The 21,722-nt window shown below is 41.7% G+C and overlaps 1 protein-coding gene across 1 annotated transcript; it reads left to right on the top strand.

Annotated features, from left to right (window-relative positions):
• Nucleotides 1–14,948: 14,948 nt before the first annotated feature.
• s100b (S100 calcium binding protein, beta (neural)) lies at nucleotides 14,949–16,288 on the top strand. Its single transcript, XM_028981300.1, has 3 exons — nucleotides 14,949–14,983; nucleotides 15,385–15,541; nucleotides 15,623–16,288. The coding sequence occupies exons 2-3, from the start codon at nucleotides 15,404–15,406 to the stop codon at nucleotides 15,770–15,772; spliced, it is 288 nt and encodes a 95-aa protein (XP_028837133.1). The 5' UTR covers nucleotides 14,949–14,983; nucleotides 15,385–15,403; the 3' UTR covers nucleotides 15,773–16,288.
• The last annotated feature ends 5,434 nt before the right edge of the window (nucleotides 16,289–21,722 follow it).

The raw sequence follows: 21,722 nt of genomic DNA, 5'->3' as shown, positions 1-21,722 counted from the left end.
AATTCCACAGTTAATGTACTGGTATGTTGACACTGTGCTGAGTCCAAATCAGTTGCAGCACTTTAAATACAATTCGAGTGGTGGGCCAATAACAATTTACAGCCATGCAGATTGTGTAAGGTTGTATTGTATTAGGATTTTATTTGTTTGAAGCTGAAAATAGACACGTTCTCGGATTTCACGGCGCTGGGGTCTCTTTTTAGATCTCACAATGAACCTGGGCTTTTTCATAACAAGCTGCTGCAGGCTGCGCAGATTGAGGGTGTCTTTTGAGTTCAGCCGAAAATGGGAATTGTCTCCTGTAGTGAGAGGCTGCTGATGAGCCACTTCAGTCACGTTCCAAGGCACATCTGGAAATAAACAACGACCCATGTGATTTGAGCTGGCGCTGTTAACAGAACCATCACTCTGCTTTTCCTTTCCGAACCAGCATTTTATAAAACATCTAATTTAGATTAATAATAATAATAACATAATAATTATAATAATAATAATAATAGGAGATGAGGAGATGCATTTTGTTTCCAAAATGCAGCACACTGCTAAAGTGAAGGTGTATTTTTCAGAGTAAATTACAGTGATCCGGATGTAAAGCTGATTGACAGGCAGCTTCATGCATGAGTAGAGCTGATTACAGTTCGTTAGGGCAGAGTAAGTGAATGGCAGATTGCCTGTGAAGCTGTTTTTTTTTTCTTCTTCTTTTCTCCCAACTGAGAGAGATAGGCAAGCAGGGGGTATGTGGGGGCTAATGATCAAGAGCTGAGAGTCTGTAGGACATTGTATTAGCATACAGGCACACAAACAAACAAGCCATTAAGGATTCTGCGGGTGGATGGTGCACTTTCTTTCCGCACTTCCTAGTTGGTTTTCTTTATAAAGTTCCCCTAAACACAACCAAACCTGTTCCCACACTCAATACATGCACACAAACAAATATTCAAAGGACAAAAATGGTTTTAATCATAACTAGGAAGTAGTGTGAGCAATAAGACAGCTTAAAAAAAATTAAGGCATCTAAAAATAGTCTCATCTATGGAAGATGAAGTGACTGAATTGAGTAAACCTGCATTCGGAACATCATTTGGTTGGTTCTGAAGTAATAACGTTTCAGTTGTCGCCGTGACTCAGAAACATCTCAGTGAGTCAGAGCCGCCATTGAACGTTGGATTGCGCAGAGCACATCGCTCAGGGCCTTATCTGGTGCGTTCTGTTTAAACACAGAAGAGAAGTTTTTAAAACTGCCTGCCCTGGATCATATCTTACACCAGCAAATAGAGAAGTCATGATGGCATACAAACAAAGCAAATTGTCCGAAAATATGCTGAACGCTGTTGTCTCATCTGGCACCCCATTAATTATTTTATTAAAAACAACCCTTCAAAACACAGTCCACAGAACGAAGTTCAAAAGCAACAGACGGTCGATACATCACAGTCACTTTTTATTTTGGCCTTTTTCAGGACTATGCACGTTAGAAGACAAAGAGGCGGGGCGTCCTGTTTAAGTGTGGGCTTGGTCCGATTCCACCCTTCTGTCAACATGTGAGGCCTTATAAGGATATAAAGAATACATAAGGAGGGGCAGGGGGAAAATTCCCTCTGCTGCAAATTAGGCAGCAGACGGGGGAGTGATTGTAACAGTTTCCAAGTTTGCTGCCACTGCTGCTGTCGTGATTTCCAGCATTGTGTGTAAAGAAATTGGGGGGGTGCAGATGTGGCTGAGAACAGAGGAACAAAAGGGAGGACTTGCCAAGACTCTTAAAACAGGCCTCGGAAAAAAGCCCAGCCATAAACTTCCCACTCTCTGCATTTAGGATGGCACTTTAAAGTCGGCTTTAAAAGAGCTGTGACTTTTTCTTCCCCCCACAGCAGGAGCGATATTTGATCCCAAAAAACAACAAAAAAGAGAGTGACAGGTGATCTCTTGCGCATACACCACATGCTGTGTCCCATCCCTTTCCAATTGAACAGCCTCCCTTCCAACTCTGTCATGTTCTCACACAGAAGATACGTTTATTACAAAATTTCATATATGTGCTACAGACCCGCCCCCCCTCCACCCCAGTTAAGCCTAATAGGCTGCAGCAGGATTGCTAATTATTGTCATCTGCTTGTGCTGCTCACACATACAGGCTCTTGGGTGATGAATGCTTTTTTAATTGCTCAGGGTTTGCTAGAGACCTTAGCCAAAAGTGAAACCATACCCATAGCTCCTTTCATTCATTACAGATACAAGGTAAAATTTAACATCTGATTTCATACCAGGCATTTCATCAGTGAGTGTCTCCACTACATTTGGGTGAATACCAGGAAATGTGCATGGAATGACTTTCACTTGGTTACAAGCAAGCAAATAGCCTGCAAAAGTTGCAAATGTATGCTTTGTTTATACAGAATACTCTGATTTCAGCTGAGTCAGGCCAATGCTGCTGAACCTCATGCCAGCGACTACAAATTGCCTACTTGGTGTCATATTTTAGGTAATGCATATTCGTATATGTCCATTCAGGGGATAAAAGCTGTTATCAGTCATGCCTTTGCATGTGACCTGTGGATTTTATTGGGGATTTATAGTGTCATACATTTTCTGTAAATTGAGCACTTGACTGAGGCCCATGCTGACGGCACCGGACTCCTAGGAACATCTTTGTCAGACCATGTGAGCGCTCTGGATTTGGAGTGCTTGAAAGCACCAAATTGAAATTAATCAATATTTATTTCAATAAATATTGTTGAGGATTGTCAAATGTGTTGAGGATACAGGAGATTTCTTTTGCAAAGGCCACCTGTCACGTCCATGCGGGCATGACGCGGCGGGTGCACAGAGAGCAGGACGGAGAGTGACGAGAAGACGTGGAATGAAGGACGCTTTCACCTGACATCACGAAACCGGGGTTTAATTGGTGAAGCACAAGACAGGGGAGACATTCGAGATGTACACACTGGTGAACACTGAACATAACGTTAAAGATCTGACGGTGAACAGAAACGAACAGGGCAGCTTTATACAATTAACACAGGTGAAAACGATTAGGGAACATTACACATGACAACAATGAAGCTAGAAACAAGTAACCCCATTTTGGACCGGATCGTGACACCACCGAGGACTTCAACATGAAATTATATTGTTAACAAGAAAAGGGCCAACTACGACCAGCAATTTAAATAAACAAAACAACATAAGAGGCTAAAATGATGCACAGGGTATGTGTAATTCAGCTCTGGAGAGGATCTGCAGTAAATGTAGAGATTTAGGAGCCAATAAGACTGATTTATTTGACTGCTTTGTGCCAGCCATTACATTCTTACCTGTCACGGTCTGCCAAAATGATGGATGTTATTTTTGGCCCATTCTTATAGACAACACAGGCCTTCACAGAAATATTGATCACCCTCCTCCCAAATTGTTGGTACTTAGCTTATCCCAGATTTGGAACCGTAACCTTGAGCCTCTCTCTCTCTTGCGTTGGTTGTTAACGTTGTTAACCTTGGCATTGATTAGGTGCCATGGGGTATCACTTTAATGAATGCCATTTGTCTTTGCTTGGAAATGAGAAATCATTCACAACTTAAGCTATGTCTTGCACCATAAACACAACAGATTTAGCTCCCAGAATTGCATTAAAATCTTTGGTTAATGGTATGCATGATGGATCTTAACCCGATATCATATCATTTTAAGTGAAAACATGGTCAAATTAAGATTCGCTATGGGTGCCCAACTGGAAAACACCATTAAATATTCAAGGATTACTTTCCAAGCTTTGACAGAGCAGTCAGGAGTCTGCAAGAATGCATTTATTAACACAAATTGGACAGTTCTAGAAATGGTGCTCAAGCTTAGGCATTTCGTGGCTGCTTTCAAACTCCTTCCCTTTCTCATACCTATCCTGTTTTCACAAGGGAAACACAGATTTTCACACTCAGAAACACAGAATTTCTCTTCTGGAGAAAGTAAAGGACATCTAGTCTCTGATCAGCACCGATTAAAAAAAACATTTCATTTTACTGCGATCCATTCATCCAGGTTGCCTCTGTGAGACACAAACAACCACGAGAACTTCAAAAAGACCCTGATGTTGTCCAGGAAGGGAGTTTGTGTATAATTGTAACGCTGCTCTTTCATCTACTCAGCCTGGCTTCAGTCCTACAAGCTCTTCATTTAAAAAAAAAAGAAGTTTGCAAGCTCTTGTGATGAAAAACAGTTCTAACATGCAGTTTATGAATCCTTGGGTTTAATTAGGTTTTCCACCCAAAACTCATAAAAGGAGGCTGCCGGGGTCATAAATAAATACAACACAGAAGAGGTTATTTTACCTCTGGTGCAGAGCAGGTCAATAAGAACTGATGGTAAGATGTATAAATTGCTCTGGGAAGACTCGTCTCACTTACCTCAGCGGAGTTCAGGAGAGCATCGTTGCTGAGCTGCTTAGCCCCCATGGTGAGTGGAGAAAACTTAACATTCATCAGAAGCAATGAACACATGAAATAGAAGGTTTTTACCAGAGTAAACAGGGGCAGATGATACCACAGCTGGCCATGTGATAGCAGACACCAAATAACCTGACATGGTAACATAAAACATGGGGAGTTCTAGAAAGGTGTTGGCTGCACCCAAGAAATTGTGTGCAACTCGAATGTGATTGAAATTCCGAACACAAGGCCATGGAGTACAGGATATATCTCCTAGGAAATTTGAGCTGATGTGTTAAGAGAGAACCTCTGCTTTTCTTATTTCCCTCCTCTTTTTTTCTGCCTCAGGTTGGGGGACTATTTAATGTTTTTACTTTAAAAGGAGCCAAAAGCGAAACGCACAATGTGGCGGTGGATGCAAATTTTCTCCATGCCTGTTCTTGAAAGCCCAGGTAAAACTGCTGAGCCCGAGAGTGGCATTAACAATTAGCGGCAAACAGATGCTGGTGTCCCACTGCTGCTCTCGCTGTGGACCGCATGCTCTCCACCAGCCTGGGACAGCTTGCCTACTCCCATGGCGTTTATCAGTTTTTAATTCCAGCTGGCAGCACAAGAAAGGCAAACAAGAAGCATTTTTTGTGGACAGACCAGTCAAACTGAGTGGATCAACAGGAAAGAACTGAACAAAAAAGTGAGTAAAGGCCTGTACTGAGCATACCAGATTAAAAATTCTCTATATTCTATATGGTTTATAGTTTGCTGGAGAACTGGAAATGACAGGTGATGTTGTGAATGTTCAGGTCCCAGAGAAGATGAAATACATCTTAGATAATACAGTGAGCTGTATTTCACACTTCTCAAAGAAAATGGGATTCCCAGTTTGCACTGCAGGAGTCACAGAGTCACATGAAATATCCCACAGACTTGGACAGAATTGTCTGGAGCTCCAGGTGCTTCCAGCCACTCTCACCTCATCATCACATCCTTTCTTTGACCTTCAAACATCCACAGTGCATAGTTTCACACTTAACATATTTGCAACTCAGTGACATGTATCTTAATAAGTTTCAACATGCAAAAAATATGGACAAAGTCAGATTAATGTACCGGCCCAGGAACAAAATCTTTGCAATTCTCTTTGTATTGGTTCCTCTCTTTGCTTGCTCATTATTTAAAAAATGCACAGTCTGGTTTGATTGGAAACATGAACTAAGCCCTGCCTTGGACCCCAAGCCTTTTGTGGTCGAAGGAATGACATCACATGAGCTGGTCACTGCCAAAGCAGCACTTCCAGCATATTTAACATTGCAGGTCACATGCTAATTCTTTACCTCTTTTGCCTTCTTTGGATGCTGCTAATTCCTTGTTAGCTTGCTTAACAGAAAGAATGGAATAAAGAAAGAGAGTTTGTACCTAGTTTCTGCTATACCATGTGTATGCCACAAAAAAGTGCTGCAGAGGGCAATGAGGGACACAGGGGTTTGTCTGCAGTGTTAAACCTCCTTTCGGTCTAGAAAATGTTTCTTATGTATTTTAATGTTTTAGTTTTCTGAAATGCTCATTATAAAATTGTTAGCATAACTATTCTTTTAAGACAAGACAACACAGAGGTAATTTTTTTTGCCAAAATGGCCTGTTTTTAATATCCTGTCAACATGTCCTGCAATAGAAAGGCGTTTAAGTTAATCTTCACCTTTTCCTAATGAGTGCTCATGACCTCGAATCTCCTTCCTCTTCGCCTGTCTACACACTGACTTTCCCATCGTGGTGAATAATGTGTTATCATAGCAAGAGGTCAGCTGGACAGACACAGCTTTGTTTTCAGGCTGGCTCACATTCTCGGCCATGGCTCACTGGCTTTCACCACTCAGGAGAACAGGAAGTGCTCCAAGAAGAACTCACAGTTTAAAGCAAATAGAGAATTTATCAAATAAGTTATTCCTCCATTGCATTGTCCACAACACTGTAAGCTTCTGCATGTGACTCAATGTATCTGACTTTATCATTTGTAAGGACAACAGTGAGCCACTGTGTTCTTGTGCTGAATGTGTTGTAACTATAATGCGCTGATTGTGCTTTTCACATTTGTGCCTTATCTGTCTTGGAAAAAAGTCTTACTGATACAAAAATGCCTGGACTTGGCTGAAACAGGAAAAATTATCACCTATGATGATGAAGTTGGAAAGGGGCCACTGTCCAGTTTTGGATCGTTAGTTGGCCTGGGGTGAGGGAATGAGAGCTCTTTTTTCACTGCATCGGGCCAATTATCCTATCATAAGAGCAAGGACACCTCACAAAAGCACATAAATCACGTCAGACGGTGCAACTGGCCTCCTTATGGGTTCTTTAACGAAGCCAAATTTGATTTAGCAAGGAGTCTGTAAAACATTGAGGCCTTCACAATCATTACGCAGGCTGTAGGTTCAACAAACTGCTTCAATTAGCATAGGGAATAGATAGCTCTCAATGATATATGCTATAACACCGGTCCTGGGCTGTCTGCTCGGTCCATCACAGTGACAGACCAGATCAAGCCCATCTGAGGTAGCAGATTGAGTTCTCAAGCGAAGCTCAGAGGGGGCTGGGCAGCCGCTCTTCCATGTCAGGCTCATTTTCAGTTTCTAATGGAGGCATACTGCTTAAATTATCTGGTGCTTTGAAGTTCAGTCAACACGAAAGGATATGATATTAGCTATGTGGGAGATTTCGTGAATACTGAGCCTATAAAAACAGAGGGAAGGAGTGAGAGAGGGAAATAGAAGAGAAGGATGGAAAATTCCTGCATGTGCACGGAGAACAAAGGGATTTCCCTGGACAAGCTGCGTGTATCAACTCATTTTCACACTATTTGTCAAACAAATCACATTGGCTTAAAATCATTTGCATAGAGTACATGTACACAGTTCACATGAAAGATGATCAACTGGGTTGGTCCAGGCAGGGATAAAAAATAGCTCAATTTCCATATTTGTACATGTGTTCTTAGTTTTTATCGATACTCCAGTGCATGTTCAGCATTTCGCATACATTGAAATAGACAGGGAAGCTATTTGAAATCATGTTTTGCATATATTGAACTGTAAAATACAATGTCTTCTGGTAAAATGCATTTTCTTGTTACATTTTTTATTTTTATCTTACATGTTTATGGCCTCTATCACACAGCAAGCTGCTGCTAGAATGATGTTGCTTAGGAACAGATGGATCAGAGTTTCTAGTCATTTCAAAGTCTTTGTTAATATAATCAGTGAAAAGTCTCACAGGACAGCACCCGTGTTCATGCATGAATGAATAAATATGTACTTAAAGGCTCACTGGATAAAACTGAGTCAGAATTACTCACAAACAAAAGAAAAACTCATATTTGTGTCTGGCTGATCTTGAAATGCTCTCTCCAAAAGGCCCAGATCACCATCTAACAGGGATTCTGGTTCAGCTCCCCAGTAGGATGTTGAATAACTTTAATTTGCTCACGAAATTGTATCGAAGCAAGGACAAGCCTCACGTTATTAGGACACGGTGTAGAGGTCAGGCGAATTGTGCGCTGTGTACACTTCTGGCTCCCTGCGCATAAATACTGCTTTTGAAACACCTTCTGTCCCGAGGCATGAAGATTCAGTAAATCTTTCGAAAAATTCACTGATCATGAGTTGAATGAATGAGCCTGTCTGGGCCTGTCCAAGCTCTTTTCTTCTCTGGAGGGAGCCGTGGGTCAGTGCGGCGTCGGGGTCCTGCTCTGTAACTAATCCCCCGGAGGTACCACCATGCAGTTACCAGCTCCTTTACTTGTTGCTGTCCTGGTTTCATTGTTTCTGTTTTCTTCGTTCATCACACATGGAAGGGCTTGCAGTGGCGATGCAGCGTGTAGGGATAAAGGGATTATCCCAGACAACATCCCGCCATACTGACCCAAAGGCATAACCAGGAAGTGGATTTGCTATTTGTGTCAACAGACGTGTTTGAGGTGACGGGATTTCAAGACACCTTGCCCGGCGGTCTGAACGCAGCAGACTGGAACCGAGTTAAAGCGATCGGCAGGTGGAGCCAGGAGACATCATGAGATATTGGCAGAAAGACAGCAGACAGGCCATTTATTGGCCGAGCCTCTTTAATCCCCTTTAATCCACTTCAATTAGCACACACACGTGTTTGCCAGTCAATGTTGCTTGTTTACAACATTGTCGCTTTGAAACTGCAGATGCTAAAAAGTGTGCTCGTTGACCAATAACATTTGAGTCACCTTAAATCGAACATATTCCTGGAGTAATAATCTGGGAGGCAGAGGAAATAGCTTCTATATCAGTACATGTTTGTGTGTGTGCGCGCAAGTGATCTAAGTGTGTTTGTGTGTAGCCTATGTCCATCTGTCTGTCCATGGGGATAGCATGTGTGATCTTAAGATGCCCGTGGGATGGGTTGTGACCCTGTCTGTCCTCTTATTACAACAACAGAGTGGTTTGGCGGGCAGCAGAAGCAGGGCTGAGAGTCTGAGGGGTCGTCCTCAACACACATCATCCTGGTCCTGTGCCAGCGCCACAGAGCACGCACCACTGATCTCATGGACACAAGTCGCACTGAAGGGGCGAACAGGAAGCAGGCAGGGGGAATCGCCAGCGGTTCCCATGACGAGATGATGAGCGTCCAATCAGAGAGCCAGTCTGATGTCATCTTTCTGTGCAGCAGGCTCTTTAGAGGGGTTTTTGTGTTTGATGGTTTTGTTCGAGACTAGAACTTTTACGACACATTGGAATATTTGTGTGTTTTTGTCATATACAGATATTGCTTGTTTATTTGTTACTTCTGGTATACAGCCTGTTTTCTTTTGAGCTCTTGAGTCTTCTGTTATCTGGCCACATTGCCGTTGTTCCTTTCTGTTTATTAAAATATTGCCAATATTGAAAATGTCAGGCGCTTGCATCTATCCCTCACCCTGTGGCATTACAGTCATAATGTTGCATTGTTATATGTATAGTAGGAGGAATAATTACTTGATCCCCTTCTGATTTCGTTTACCCACTTACAGTGGTAACAGCAAGAGACAGAACAAAAACAAGAAATCCTAAATGGTGCATTTAAAGTAATAAATGAATATGCATTTGTATGAATGAAATAAGTGTATGATTTCGTATTCCTTTTCTGGCTCACAGTTTTCTTTTATACAGGTAAGGAGCTGACATTTGGAGCTTCTCAAATCCTTACCAGAATAAAAGGCTCCGCCAATTTATCCAGATTGTGTAGTCTGCACCATGGCCAAGACAAGAGCTTTCCTAGAATGTCAAGGACCTTCACAAGGCTGGAATGGGCTACAAGACCCTCGCCAAGCAGCTGGGTGAGAAGGTGACAACAGTTGGTGTGATTATTTGCAAATAAACAAAAAATGCCAATGCAATCTTGTTCCATGCAAGATCTCAGCTTGTGGAGTTTCAATGATAATGAGAAAAATGTGAAACAAGTCCAGATCTACTCCAGAGCTGGGAGCAAGAAGACAATTGGTTACACATTATGCTGTGAAGGACTGAAATCCTGCATCCTGCAAGGTCCCCCTGCTCAAAAAAAGCACATGTACAGGTTTGCCACTGAATATCTAAATGATTTAGAGGAGGACAGGGTGAAAGTGTTCTGTTTGGAGGAGGATGAATGCTACCTATAGCTGCCACAAACTGCACCATCAAACACGAAGGTGTATTTCTGCCAAGAGGAGACAATTGCACCGCATCAAAGGGAGAATGGATGGGGCCATGTACCATCAGGTCTTGGGCGAGAACCTCCTTTCCTCAGCCAGAGCACTGAAAATGGCTTGGGGAGGCTCTGCAAAGAGGAGTGGGACACACCTTCCCCTGAGATATGTACAAACCTTGTGGCAGAGACTGACCATTTGTTTCTTAGTGGGCAAACTTACAAAATCAGCAGGGTATCAAATAACTATTTCCCCCACTGTATATGGCACTCTGACTCGGATTAAGACTGTTTACTCTGCAAAGACCATGCCTACAAAAAAAAAAACAGGTCTGATTGGCCCATTGCCTGAGCTCATCATTAGCGCCAGGCTCCCGAGGATCTGTGGCCACCGCCAGGTCTCTAACTAGGTGATTAACTCCAGACACCTGGCCCACCTCGGAGGACACTTCCTGTGACTTCCGGTGTCCTCTGAGCCTGAGGGGTCACTTAGGTGGACGGGCCCTCCCTCAGCGGCCAGTCTCAGATGTCCCTGTGCCAGGTTTCTGCTTATTCCCTGTCTCTTCTTATTTTTGATTCTATTGTGTTCTGGACTAACAAAATCTCCAGCCTGGCCAGAGGCACATAAGCTAACCCTTTGATCTATTTTTTTTATCTCAATTTTTCTGGGTGTGTTTTCTTGCTTCTCTTCCTCCAGGAAAACTGTTTATTTGTCTTGGATTTAGGTATTTAGGAATTGATATCTCTGTGTGGATGTTAAGTCAGGTATTGTAATGCACAACACCCCCAACTATGTAAAAACTGTACTGAATTGTACTGACTGTATTTTTTATGAAGGAAATGTTCAAAGATGACTATGTTTATTCATTTGAACCCTATTGACTCAAGCTTCTCTAGTTCCTGCTTACTGATCACTTCAGATGTTGACTTTTGCTGAAAACTACAAGAAGGCAAACATGTGATATGATCACGTGACTGTAAATGAATACTCCACTTTGTATAGGTACAATGCTTCATTTGTTGAGGTCAATACTCTTTTAAAGCAAAGACGTAATTTTTCTGTATAGTATGCTAATGGAACCTTAAATTACATGAGAGGAATATACTGCCACCTAGTGGTGAAACTTAACCAAAAATATTACCTTTTTTGCTGCTTAGAAGAAATGCTTAGTTTCATTTATGGAAAAGCTGACAGTGCACTGCTTATTTATACTCGCCCTCCAATACGGCCCACATTTCTGTTTTAAGTAGCAATCTATATCTTGTTCTATTAGGAAAGAAGATATGAGAACAACACATCACACAAGCACAGGTGAAATTACACGGTGCCGGAAAACCCTTCAAATTACCCCAACCTGCAACGCATCAACTGCCTTCGGCAAATAATCTACCAATCTTCTTGCTGATGCCATCTGGGAAGTTTAAGCCCTGCCCTCTTTCGCCCTCTCTTGGACAAAAGCTGCATTGCAGCAGTTGTTATTCTGAACTGAAAAATCTCATTCGCTTTACTAGGCAGTTAATCCAATTTATGGTGTGTCTGGTCAAAACCTTCAGGTTGTTCAAACAAGCTTCTATTCAGCATCCCAAAAAGAAAGTGTAATTAAAAGGTGATTTGGTTGTAATGGAATAGTCTTCGGCTTAGGATCAGATAGGCCACATTTAATTGCTGCTTTTTTAAATCAATACTATCTCATCTCTTCTCACAAGCATTCTACAAATAAATATCATGTGCTAGGTTTTAACGATCAGGAAGTTTGATTTTTCTACTTCTGGTGCTGTAGGTGGGGTCCCGAAATCCACATCAGCTTTTCCGTTTCCCTCTTGTGGCAAAACCATGCGAAGCAGCAATAACAGCATGATTCGTTACTAGGAGATACAAATCAATTTCTGCCAGTTAACTTCAGGGAAGGGGAATGATTTGCATGGAAAATTATATGTATCCACAAACTGTGAGAGGGTTTTTATCATCTTCAAACTGTCACCACGCTCTTTTGCTGCATGCCAAGGGATTGTGAAATGTCATGTTGCAGCCACTTACTAAGATTAAAAGCTCTGAAAATCAATAATGTAAACATAATATCACAGTCATACAGTGGGCTTTTTCAGGGACCTCCCCTGTGGTGAAATTGTATCATGTGGGTTCAAATGTGCGACCTCACTGACATTCACATGCGGATCATCAGTAACCGCTGTCACATGAATCAAATTAAAATTTGAGAGCTTCCAGAACTGTCATTATTCTGTGACTGGTTATGATCTCATATGCCGTTGACTCTGCCCATGACTGAATTATCTGTGGATTAGCAGGTGCCTCCATCTCCCCATCAGCGCCATCTCTTTTTTTTGAGAGCCAAGGGCTCTCAAGCTTGGCATTGGTAGGTTCGGGTCTGCCACTCCTGATATTTTGCAAGAGCTTTTGGATGGTGGCATATTAAAAAAATGGGGGAGTTTGGGGAGTGAGGCTGAAAAGGGCATCATAAATCAGGCAGGATTTAATTGAACCGTCTGTGGGCTGATACAGGATTATTCTCTGGCCAAAGCACAGATACCCAGCCATGCCAGGTCCTGAGGTGAGATGGCCTGCAGTCAAAGGATGAGTCAGTCATTTGGCAAACCTTTCCGGCACAGCGAGAGGTGGGTCTGTCTGCCACCGTGCCACAGGGCTATGACCCATCTCCATGGTAACAGCCAAAGTACAGGAAGGCCACACAAATTTCACAGCCTCTGTCCAAAGGGGGCTCACTCCCTACCCCCCACACTAACAAAAAAATATGTGTCTAAAAACAGCACAGGGACATCCTTTTCTTTCTGGGCCTTGACATTTAGCAAGCTATGTGAAAGTGAAGTGATTGTCATTATGAAACACTGCAGCACAGCACACGGTGACACAACAAAATGTGTCCTCTGCTTTTAACCATCACCCTTGGTGAGCAGTGGGCAGCCATGACAGACACCCAGGGAGCAGTTTGTGGGGACGGTACTTTACTCAGGTGCACCTCAGTGGCACTTTGGCAGACCGGGATTCGTATCGTCAACCTTCTGATTACAGGGTTGCTTCCTTAACCGCTAGGCCACCACTGTCCCTGTGCCCCATGTGGACAATGAAAATGACTATGGGATTAATAACAGCTGATGAATTGATTGGTAATATGTAATTATGCCGACTGTGATAATGGTGATTGGAGCAATTACGATGGTTTTTGAGGAACGACTCCACCCCCTGCTGGCCAGTATCTATCTCATCTACCAGTCCTGCAGATGAGTAGTCAATGGGATCACATGGAAGGGTGCTTGGCTGGAACAGATAAAGCCCAGTCTGTCTCCTCTCTAGTATCCCAGCATGCCCTGCGTTTACTCATCGTGTCTCTAAGTTGAAGGCTGCCTTCTTGTTTTTACCTGCAATATTTCACCATTCCAAATACTGGGACATTGTTAATAGTTCCCTGATGACCCAATTCCAAGCATCTATCAAGATAGTAAGACAATAAAACCGAGGAGGAGAGAGGAATGGGCTTTGACAATATAGATTATTGATCTGTCCTTGTCATATGACTGCAATGAGTTGCTCAGAGCTGCCCCCAGCACACAAGAAGCAGTGTTTTGAGGCGACAACAGATGTCTTATTGTCCTACATATGTGAAATGTGTCGAAGACAAAGAAACATTTATCATTCCATAAAAAGCACTTTCACTGGGAGGCTTCCTGACCAGGGTGCAAAACAGATGCAAAAGAAACGGAGGAGGCTTTAGAGAGGGGGACGGAGCTGGAGAAGGAATTTGCTTTCTCTTTTTTCTCTTTCTTTCCTCCGACTCCTCTGTTTGAGGGACCATCATACATTAATGCAGATATGAACATCATTGCTCCTCCACAAAATGCATATTCATTAACTTAACGACTGCAGCACAGTACTGTACCTTTTGAGGACAAAAAAGGTAAAGGTCTCTGCATTTATGAGCAATGAGATGACTATTTGAAACAAACAGCGATCAATACTTTTGACGCCTCATGCATTGTAATAATCAATATCCCTTTGTGTGTCTAAGGCACTTGTTTTTTTTTTTTTTAACTTGGCAGTGCATTGATCATCTTGGTTCAAGATGGCGTTTATCGATCAGCCCATGGTACAACATCACAAGGCGTTACACATTTTTGCATTGCACACCATTGGCTGTCTGCTTAGTAGTCTGGCGGTGCTTTGGGCACACGTCTGGCCAACTCAGGCAGAGAAAAGGACTGGTTCATTAACATGCGCTACCATCCATTTCCTCTCAAACTGACTATTGTGACCAAATGGTTGCCTGACAACAAAACGTTTGTGTGCGTTGTGGCTACCAGAACTTCCAGAAAGATCAAAAGAATGGAACTGTGTTGTGCTGCAGATAAGAAATATTGGCTGAAAAAGTGTCTGGAACACAATTTTGCTGCCACCAGGGGGGCTTTTTTCTTACTCTAAGGCTTTAAAAGAAGATTTGTCTTTGGTGTAATGTTTCTAAAAGGAATTTAAACACTATTGGATACGTAAAATAATAATATTGATTATAATAATAATATTAAGATGTATTAGAAGACAAATTATTTGTCTGAATCTACAACTACATATGTACAATTTATACATTTATACAAAAAATTGAGCATTAGATATACACCTGTAACAAAAAACAACATCTTGAAATGTTCGACTTTTAAGGCTAAAGAATAACAAAAGTCCTCCATTCCAGTCAATGGTGTATTTGTACGGTGGAGTGAGATGGTGCTAAGGAGCCCATTGGTCAGCAGGACTGGCAGGCCCGTGCTGTGAGGCTCTACCCCTCTAACGATGCCCTATAAAAAGACTTTCCCATCTCGCCGTTCTTTAATCTGAAATTCATCGCTTTCACTGCTGCGTCACGCTGGTAAGTCCAGATGCTATTTCTCTGCCCAAAGTGCTAAAAATTTGCTCAGCCGTTTATTCGTTTCACCACTCTTAATGTTCCTGCTCATCTCTATAAGATCTTAATAAATGTCAATGAAGGTTTTATATCAGATTAATAAAGACCTTATTTAACATAAATAATCCATAAAACCTAATTACAGTGTGAGAAAGGCATGAATACATTTATTACGTTTCTAAAATATGTTTTTAAATAATATATAACACATTAAATCATTTATAAACTGCACTTTTCATTATCATTAATTTTTGGTATTTTTTAATTAGTCTAGATTTGTATATGTATAATATACAAATGAGAATTTATTCACTTTTAGATGTTATACTGTTACTTCTTGAGCCATCTTGGTGTATTTACTGCAGCTAGACCTGTTTAATAACCATGAGTGACTTGGAGAATTCGCTGGCAACCATCATTGAGGTATTTCATAAGTACTCCGAAAAAGAAGGTGACAAGCACAAATTAAAGAAAAGTGAATTGAAAGACTTGATCAACAATGAATTTCCATCTTTCATAGAGGTGAGTCACGTAGAGTGCAGATAAAAGATGAATAGGCCTCCGGCTCATTCAAATGCTTATCTTCCCTTTCTCTCTCCCCAGCAAGTGAAAGACCAGGCCACAATGGACAGTCTGATGGAGAGTTTGGACACGGATGGAGACTCTGAATGTGACTTCCAGGAGTTTATGACTTTCATCACCATGGTTACTGTCTGTTGCCATGAGTTCTTTGAGCACCATGAAGACGAATAATCACAAGGGAAAAGAGCAGCCGTAAAATACAAAGGGAATAGCGTAACAACATTTTCTTTTTTAAAGTCGCAATGTAAGGCATTCTATTCATTCAACATTGATGTTATTATTCCCCCCCCCCCCCCCCTTTTTTTTTTTGTTTGGTTTAAGATTTTAGATATGTTTCTCTGATCCAATGTGGATTGGAATGTGACTCCTTTTGTGTTCATGGAAAATTCCAAAATGTATAAAATGTGGAATGAAATGACATTAACAACTAATTTGTCTCTTGTACGATTTCTAGATTTTCTGACGAATGAAAAAAGGGCTTGAGATGCATTGTTGCTTCAGACAAATCCAATATACATTCCAGTGAACTAGCCAAAGCATTCCTTTTGCAACTTTACAACAAAGCACTGTGATCAAAATCGCATAGTTCTGAGGTCTTTAAACCTAAAATGAATAAAACAAAAAGCTGCCTGTACCTGTACCTTCTGCTTATAGATCAATAAATATGTCATGAATATGACAAACAGACTTTTTTGTATGCGCCATATGAAACCAACTGTAAATCTAAAAAAAGGGTCTGCAGAGTGTGATCAGTGCTGAAAGACGCTGAATTTAAATGATCACTATAACAATGGCATTTCCATGCGTTAGCAAATCCTGTTTTAGAAAAAAGTTGTCTCTGTTCCAGCCTTGCATATTAACCTTGTAGTCATGAACCCTATTGCCACTATCATTGCACCATCCAATTAATGTTTTCTGGGAGTTAGACTCTGTGCAACTCCCAAATGAGATCTCCGGAGGCTCTATTTCCATATACAGATAAAAGGCAAATTATTATTTATATCCTATCCTTTTCTTGCCTTCTTTGAACACCCAATGCTACTATCACAGTTCTTTTTTTTTGCCAATGAGTTCAACAAATTAAGACGTTACTCCTAACTGCACCAATTATGGTAAGATAGAGTCCTTGCTGAGTAGCATTGCATTTTTGTGCAAATTTACTATCTGGGGTAGCAGAAATCCCAGGCCTCTCTGTAATGTGCAGCTTGCCTTTGCCACAAATAGTGTGCATAATTATCTCCTAGTGCAATACTTCCTCGTCTATTTCGATGTTTTCTGGCTGCAAAGGTTATTTTGTCATTGCCTGACCTGCATTTGCACTGACTGCACCCTGGTCCAGATGTATTGTAATTTGCACCTCAGTGGTAGCATGTCACCATGCTGCTGAAAAAAGTGGGTTCCTGTTCCTGTCCCTGAGAACAAGAAATATTCCTGAAGTTGTAAGTGTATTATATGTTAAATTTAGTGTCGGTTTACAGTCGGTTGTCAATAAACAGAAGAGCAGCCATTCTCCAGCACTTCCCAGCCTGCTGCCTAAATGTTCCTGCCTTCCTCATGGTCCCAGGGGTGCACCTGATTTGCACACTAATGTACCTCCCCTGAGGGGAATGTTCATTTTTTAGCAAGGTTATGCCAGCAGGCAAATCAAGTGCCCCTATGGGGAAGTGTGGAAGATACGAGTGCGTGGAGAGAAGTGAGACACAAAGAAATCTCTAGGTGGCACTGTTGCTATTGTTGTGAAAGTCCTCAGACGATCCGCATATTGCTGGAGAAATCAGCTGGGGATTGAAGTGGTTTTACTTTCTGCTTCGTAATAGATCCAATTTTATTAGAAAATTGCACACTCTCAGGACTCAGGTAATGATTGAAGATGTTTATTAAGTAACAAATTAAGTCAAGTGAAGCCCAGTGCTGAAGAAAACAGTAGCAAAGTGCTTTGCTGTGATTAAGAAAGTTATGTCAGGAAGTACAGATGATGCGTGTCATTCAAGACTCAGCTAATAATGACGGTGAAAAACATTGGCAGGATGAAATTTACATCTTGTCAAATGTGATTCCCTAGTCCAATATTTAGCAACAAGAATAAAAATTTTAGTTTTAGTTTGTCCCGCAAAAATTTATTATTTTTCATTCACAGCCTAAACTTTTGCAGAAGTATCTTTGCATCATCTTTATCATCGTCATTATAACTGGGGTCACACATTGGACCCCAGAGTTCTGCCCAGGGTGGTTTCCTGCATAGTAGGTGGTGTCTCAGGATGGGCGTCTGCAGCTGTCATCCTGATATGGATTGAGTGGCTATCGTGATTATTGTATATATTGTGTAATATTAATTACTATTATGTTCATTATCTGTTTTACAAATAACAAATTCACTATTACAAACGGTAACATACAGGTAATTGGAGCATAAGTATGATATTCTCAGTTCTTAATGATCTAGCAAGCTTAGAGTTTTGATGTTGAGTAATGCTGAGTTCATTAAAGTGTCCTCAAAACATTAGTTACATGAGTAAATGTAACCGCTGACATGGTAGCAATCCACAATTCACCTTCAGAGCACCCGGCTAAACGACACACCAGCCAGGTCCGGAAAAGCTTTCAGCGGTGAAGTCAAAGCGGTGGGAAATGTGTTTGGGTTGTGTTTTGATGCAATATGATAACGCTGGTGATATAATTTGATAATATAACCTCAGAAATTGCCTCCGCCTCTCTCCTCGTGGTGCGCGAGTGCTGGCTGTGTCTGGCCAAATCCAAATTGGTTTGGCTTTACTCTACCTTTCATAGAGCTGTTTATTTCCCCCCCTCTCCTTTCCAACTGGGGCTGGGATAATGAGACACATGTCTATGGGGACAGTGGCACCAGTGACCCGGAGAGCCTCGTGGACAGTTGGGTGTTTGGGTGTGAATATAATCCGCCTTGGTATGCATGTGCAGTGGTTCTGGAGGAAATGAAGTGTTTGTTTATTGCAGGCGGGTTGCGTCTGGCTGCTTGAAGGGCCTTCATTAAAAGACATTGTTGATTATGTATACGAGATGTGCTGATAGCACGCACAACGTGGAGAGTTTTTGCTATTCATCAGTAGCCGACTGTGCATTTCTGATTGAACATTGACGGCAATAACGGCAAAGGAGTGTGTGAGCAGGCGTGTGTGTGTGTGTGTGTGTTTGCGTGCTGGTCTAATCAACTGAAATATACATTCCATGCAGTCCTTCTCCTCTGAGACTCCAGCAGAATGCACTGTGGGTAATGGCAGGAAAACGTCCTCATTTTTTGCGTTTGCACTCATCTGTAGCTGTTCTTGTGTAGATGTGGCCACCCACCCACGCACTGGAAAGACAGAAATAAATAAAAACTTAATTGCGTGGTTGGGTAATGATGACAGTCTGTGGTCAGTCAGATTCCAATGTGACTGAAAGAATGTGTGAAACGGCTGCTTGGTTCTTCTGTGTTTCATCCTTTAACCATCTGCCTGCTGTCATAACATTTTTTCACATTGTTTGTGTGTGTTTGTGTTTGTATGTCATGGATCTTTATTTTTCTGAGCTTTCTGAAGCTACGTGTCCTCCTTCTGTGACACATTTCAATCTTGCTGTGGACTTTCAAGTCTTTTTTCATGTCCCAAAAAACTGTCCCTAACGGGGACATTTGCTCATTTGAGACTACAGGTGGTGTCAACATTTATTAACCCATATCTGATGTTCAAGTCTGTGAGACCCATTTCAGTTTTTCCTAAAGAAAAATTGTTATAATTGAAATCCATGATTCCTTGCCTTTGACTCATTTTCTGTGAAGAACCCATAACCTCAATGAGCCTCCTTCCACTGGACCTGAACACCACAGAAGGGTTAGTTACAGACGCAGTGGCCCACATTAAAGGACTTGGAACACATGAAATGAGAATTGCAGCTGCCACGCGAACGCGTCTGATGAGGGCTTTCGTCTTTTCACTGCCTTTCTCTGTCAATATGCTCATGAGCTTGTGGTAGAGCGCTTGGGCTGTGGGCTGCCTGGGGTATGAGGAATAAAATTAAATAAGGCATAAACGCGCTTTGGGATTCCTCCGAGGTTGACCCTGCATGCTTGGCTGAAGTTGTGACAGCGGATGAATAATTAGCCCACCTGTAAATTCCTCATTTCCATGGGCCCGTTCTGATAACGATTGGAGAAGTGGGTGGCAAGAAGTGCGCACGTCTCTGGGCACGGGTTAGACCCGTGGGGGCAGACGTACAGGCCCCCAGCCGAGCCGACAGATGTCCTACCTTAACCTTCAGCAGCCTGTGAATGACCTAAACAAGGCACCGTTCTGCACTCCTCCCTCTTCGTCGGTGGGGGTGGGGTGCAGTGATGTCATCACGCGCGCCCTGTTCACACTGTATTACCTACAATATTACACGGCTCTCAAAGACTGATGAACGGACATCAAAATGTTATCTAGCTGTTTAAACTTTATTAGAGTGTAGCCTTTTATTGAAATGCCTTAAACGTATTATACTAATTCAATTTTAAGGCATTGTGAACCAGAAAAACCCTCATTACTGACAAAGGGGCACAATTAGTTTAAAAATGACTTTTTTTTTTTACATTCACACAAAATGGACTGCACAGGGCATCACATTTTTCAACTAAATTTATGTCATTGAGTACCACCCCAATGACATTAACAAAAATCTCATGATGTGAAAGGTGAGTTATAGTCTCGGGTTGTTCATCATCAACAGCTTGTGAGTTTTACAGGCACAGTGCATTTTTAATAACCAGCTGAAGAAGCATTATGGTCATGAGGTACACAACAATGCTTTTCAGAGATAAATTAAACAAAACAAAACAAGAAAAAATGTGGAAAATATGTTCACTGAAGCTTCCTGAGGTCTTGTGTCTTCCTTTTTTCATAATTTTGATATTTTTTTTTACATGCTTGCCTAAATTCACATTCTTGATGCTTTTTTAAACATGCTTCAACATGCTGAATATGAAAGTGAAGACAGAGTTGTTTTGCTAGCACAAGTAAAGCACATACATACGGCTCAGTTAAAAAAAAGGCCCGGCCTGTCGTATCTCCCCGATCAGCTTCCTCAGTTCTCTTTTGTGCTTTAGCTAACAGGCAAAATTCCCCACTGAGAGCCGGTGCTGGTTGAATTGGCTGGTTCAAGCAGAAAAGACACTCATTCAGCCTGAATGGAAACAGAGCTAGAACAACAGGGAGAACTCTGATAACGTGGAAATATTACACACGCACAAGCACTGTTATCATGTAAGTCCTGGCTTGTTTCGCCTCTCTCCCCCCTCTGAAAACTGATTTTTAACCACTTCAATTCATTCTCTTTTTATCTCATTTCGTGATGTAACACGACTGCGGAATCAAATGGATTCTAGTTTTGTTTTTTTGTTTTTTTTAAAACGCAATTGAAATAAAATAGCAGAGAGCCCTTGATAATGTCATGTCAATTTTTAGCCGTGTTTCGACTTAAATTTGAAGTGGCCCAGAGGACTGTTAAGAACAAGGAAAAAAAAGGCCGAGCTGCCGAGATGATGTTTTTGCATTTCGAGACACTCATTCGAATACATTAACCTTCTGCCAGTGATATGATTTCGCTGCCATGCATATGTCGGAAAAATGAATTTGCTCACAGGTTCTATGACAAACAAACGATGCCGCATTCAGGGCACCATTCGTTATTTTTGAGCCTGCCTTTCCGCAAATGACATGCTGCAAGCGGCACACAAGAGGAATCCTAAATCTACGATCTGTCACGAAATAGACTGCTGCCATCAAGCAAATGGGGGAGTTAGAGTGGATGGTGAGGACCCTCACAGCAGTCACCAGCAGGGCTGATAAGACCCCTCGAATGACCCCAAACTACACGAGCTTCTCGGGGATCTGCATTCACTGCCGTCAATAGCGGCGAGGTGCAGTGCTGACAGTTTTTCACTCAAACAGATGAAACAGAAAAGGGGGATTTTTAAAAGCCTGATTACAAATGTAATGAATAATGAATATATGAATAATAAATCAAAGAAGGCCACTTAATGTTTAATCAACGTTGATAACAAGGATAATGTGAAAAACTACTGTTATTTTTTTTCCTTTTTTCGTCCTTCATTTTTCTTGCACAGCTC

This window comes from Denticeps clupeoides, chromosome 5 (assembly GCF_900700375.1).
Source record: "Denticeps clupeoides chromosome 5, fDenClu1.1, whole genome shotgun sequence".
In the NCBI taxonomy this organism is placed as follows: domain Eukaryota; kingdom Metazoa; phylum Chordata; class Actinopteri; order Clupeiformes; family Denticipitidae; genus Denticeps; species Denticeps clupeoides.
Note: the sequence above shows the minus strand (reverse complement) of the source record. Positions and strands in the feature narration are given on the sequence as shown.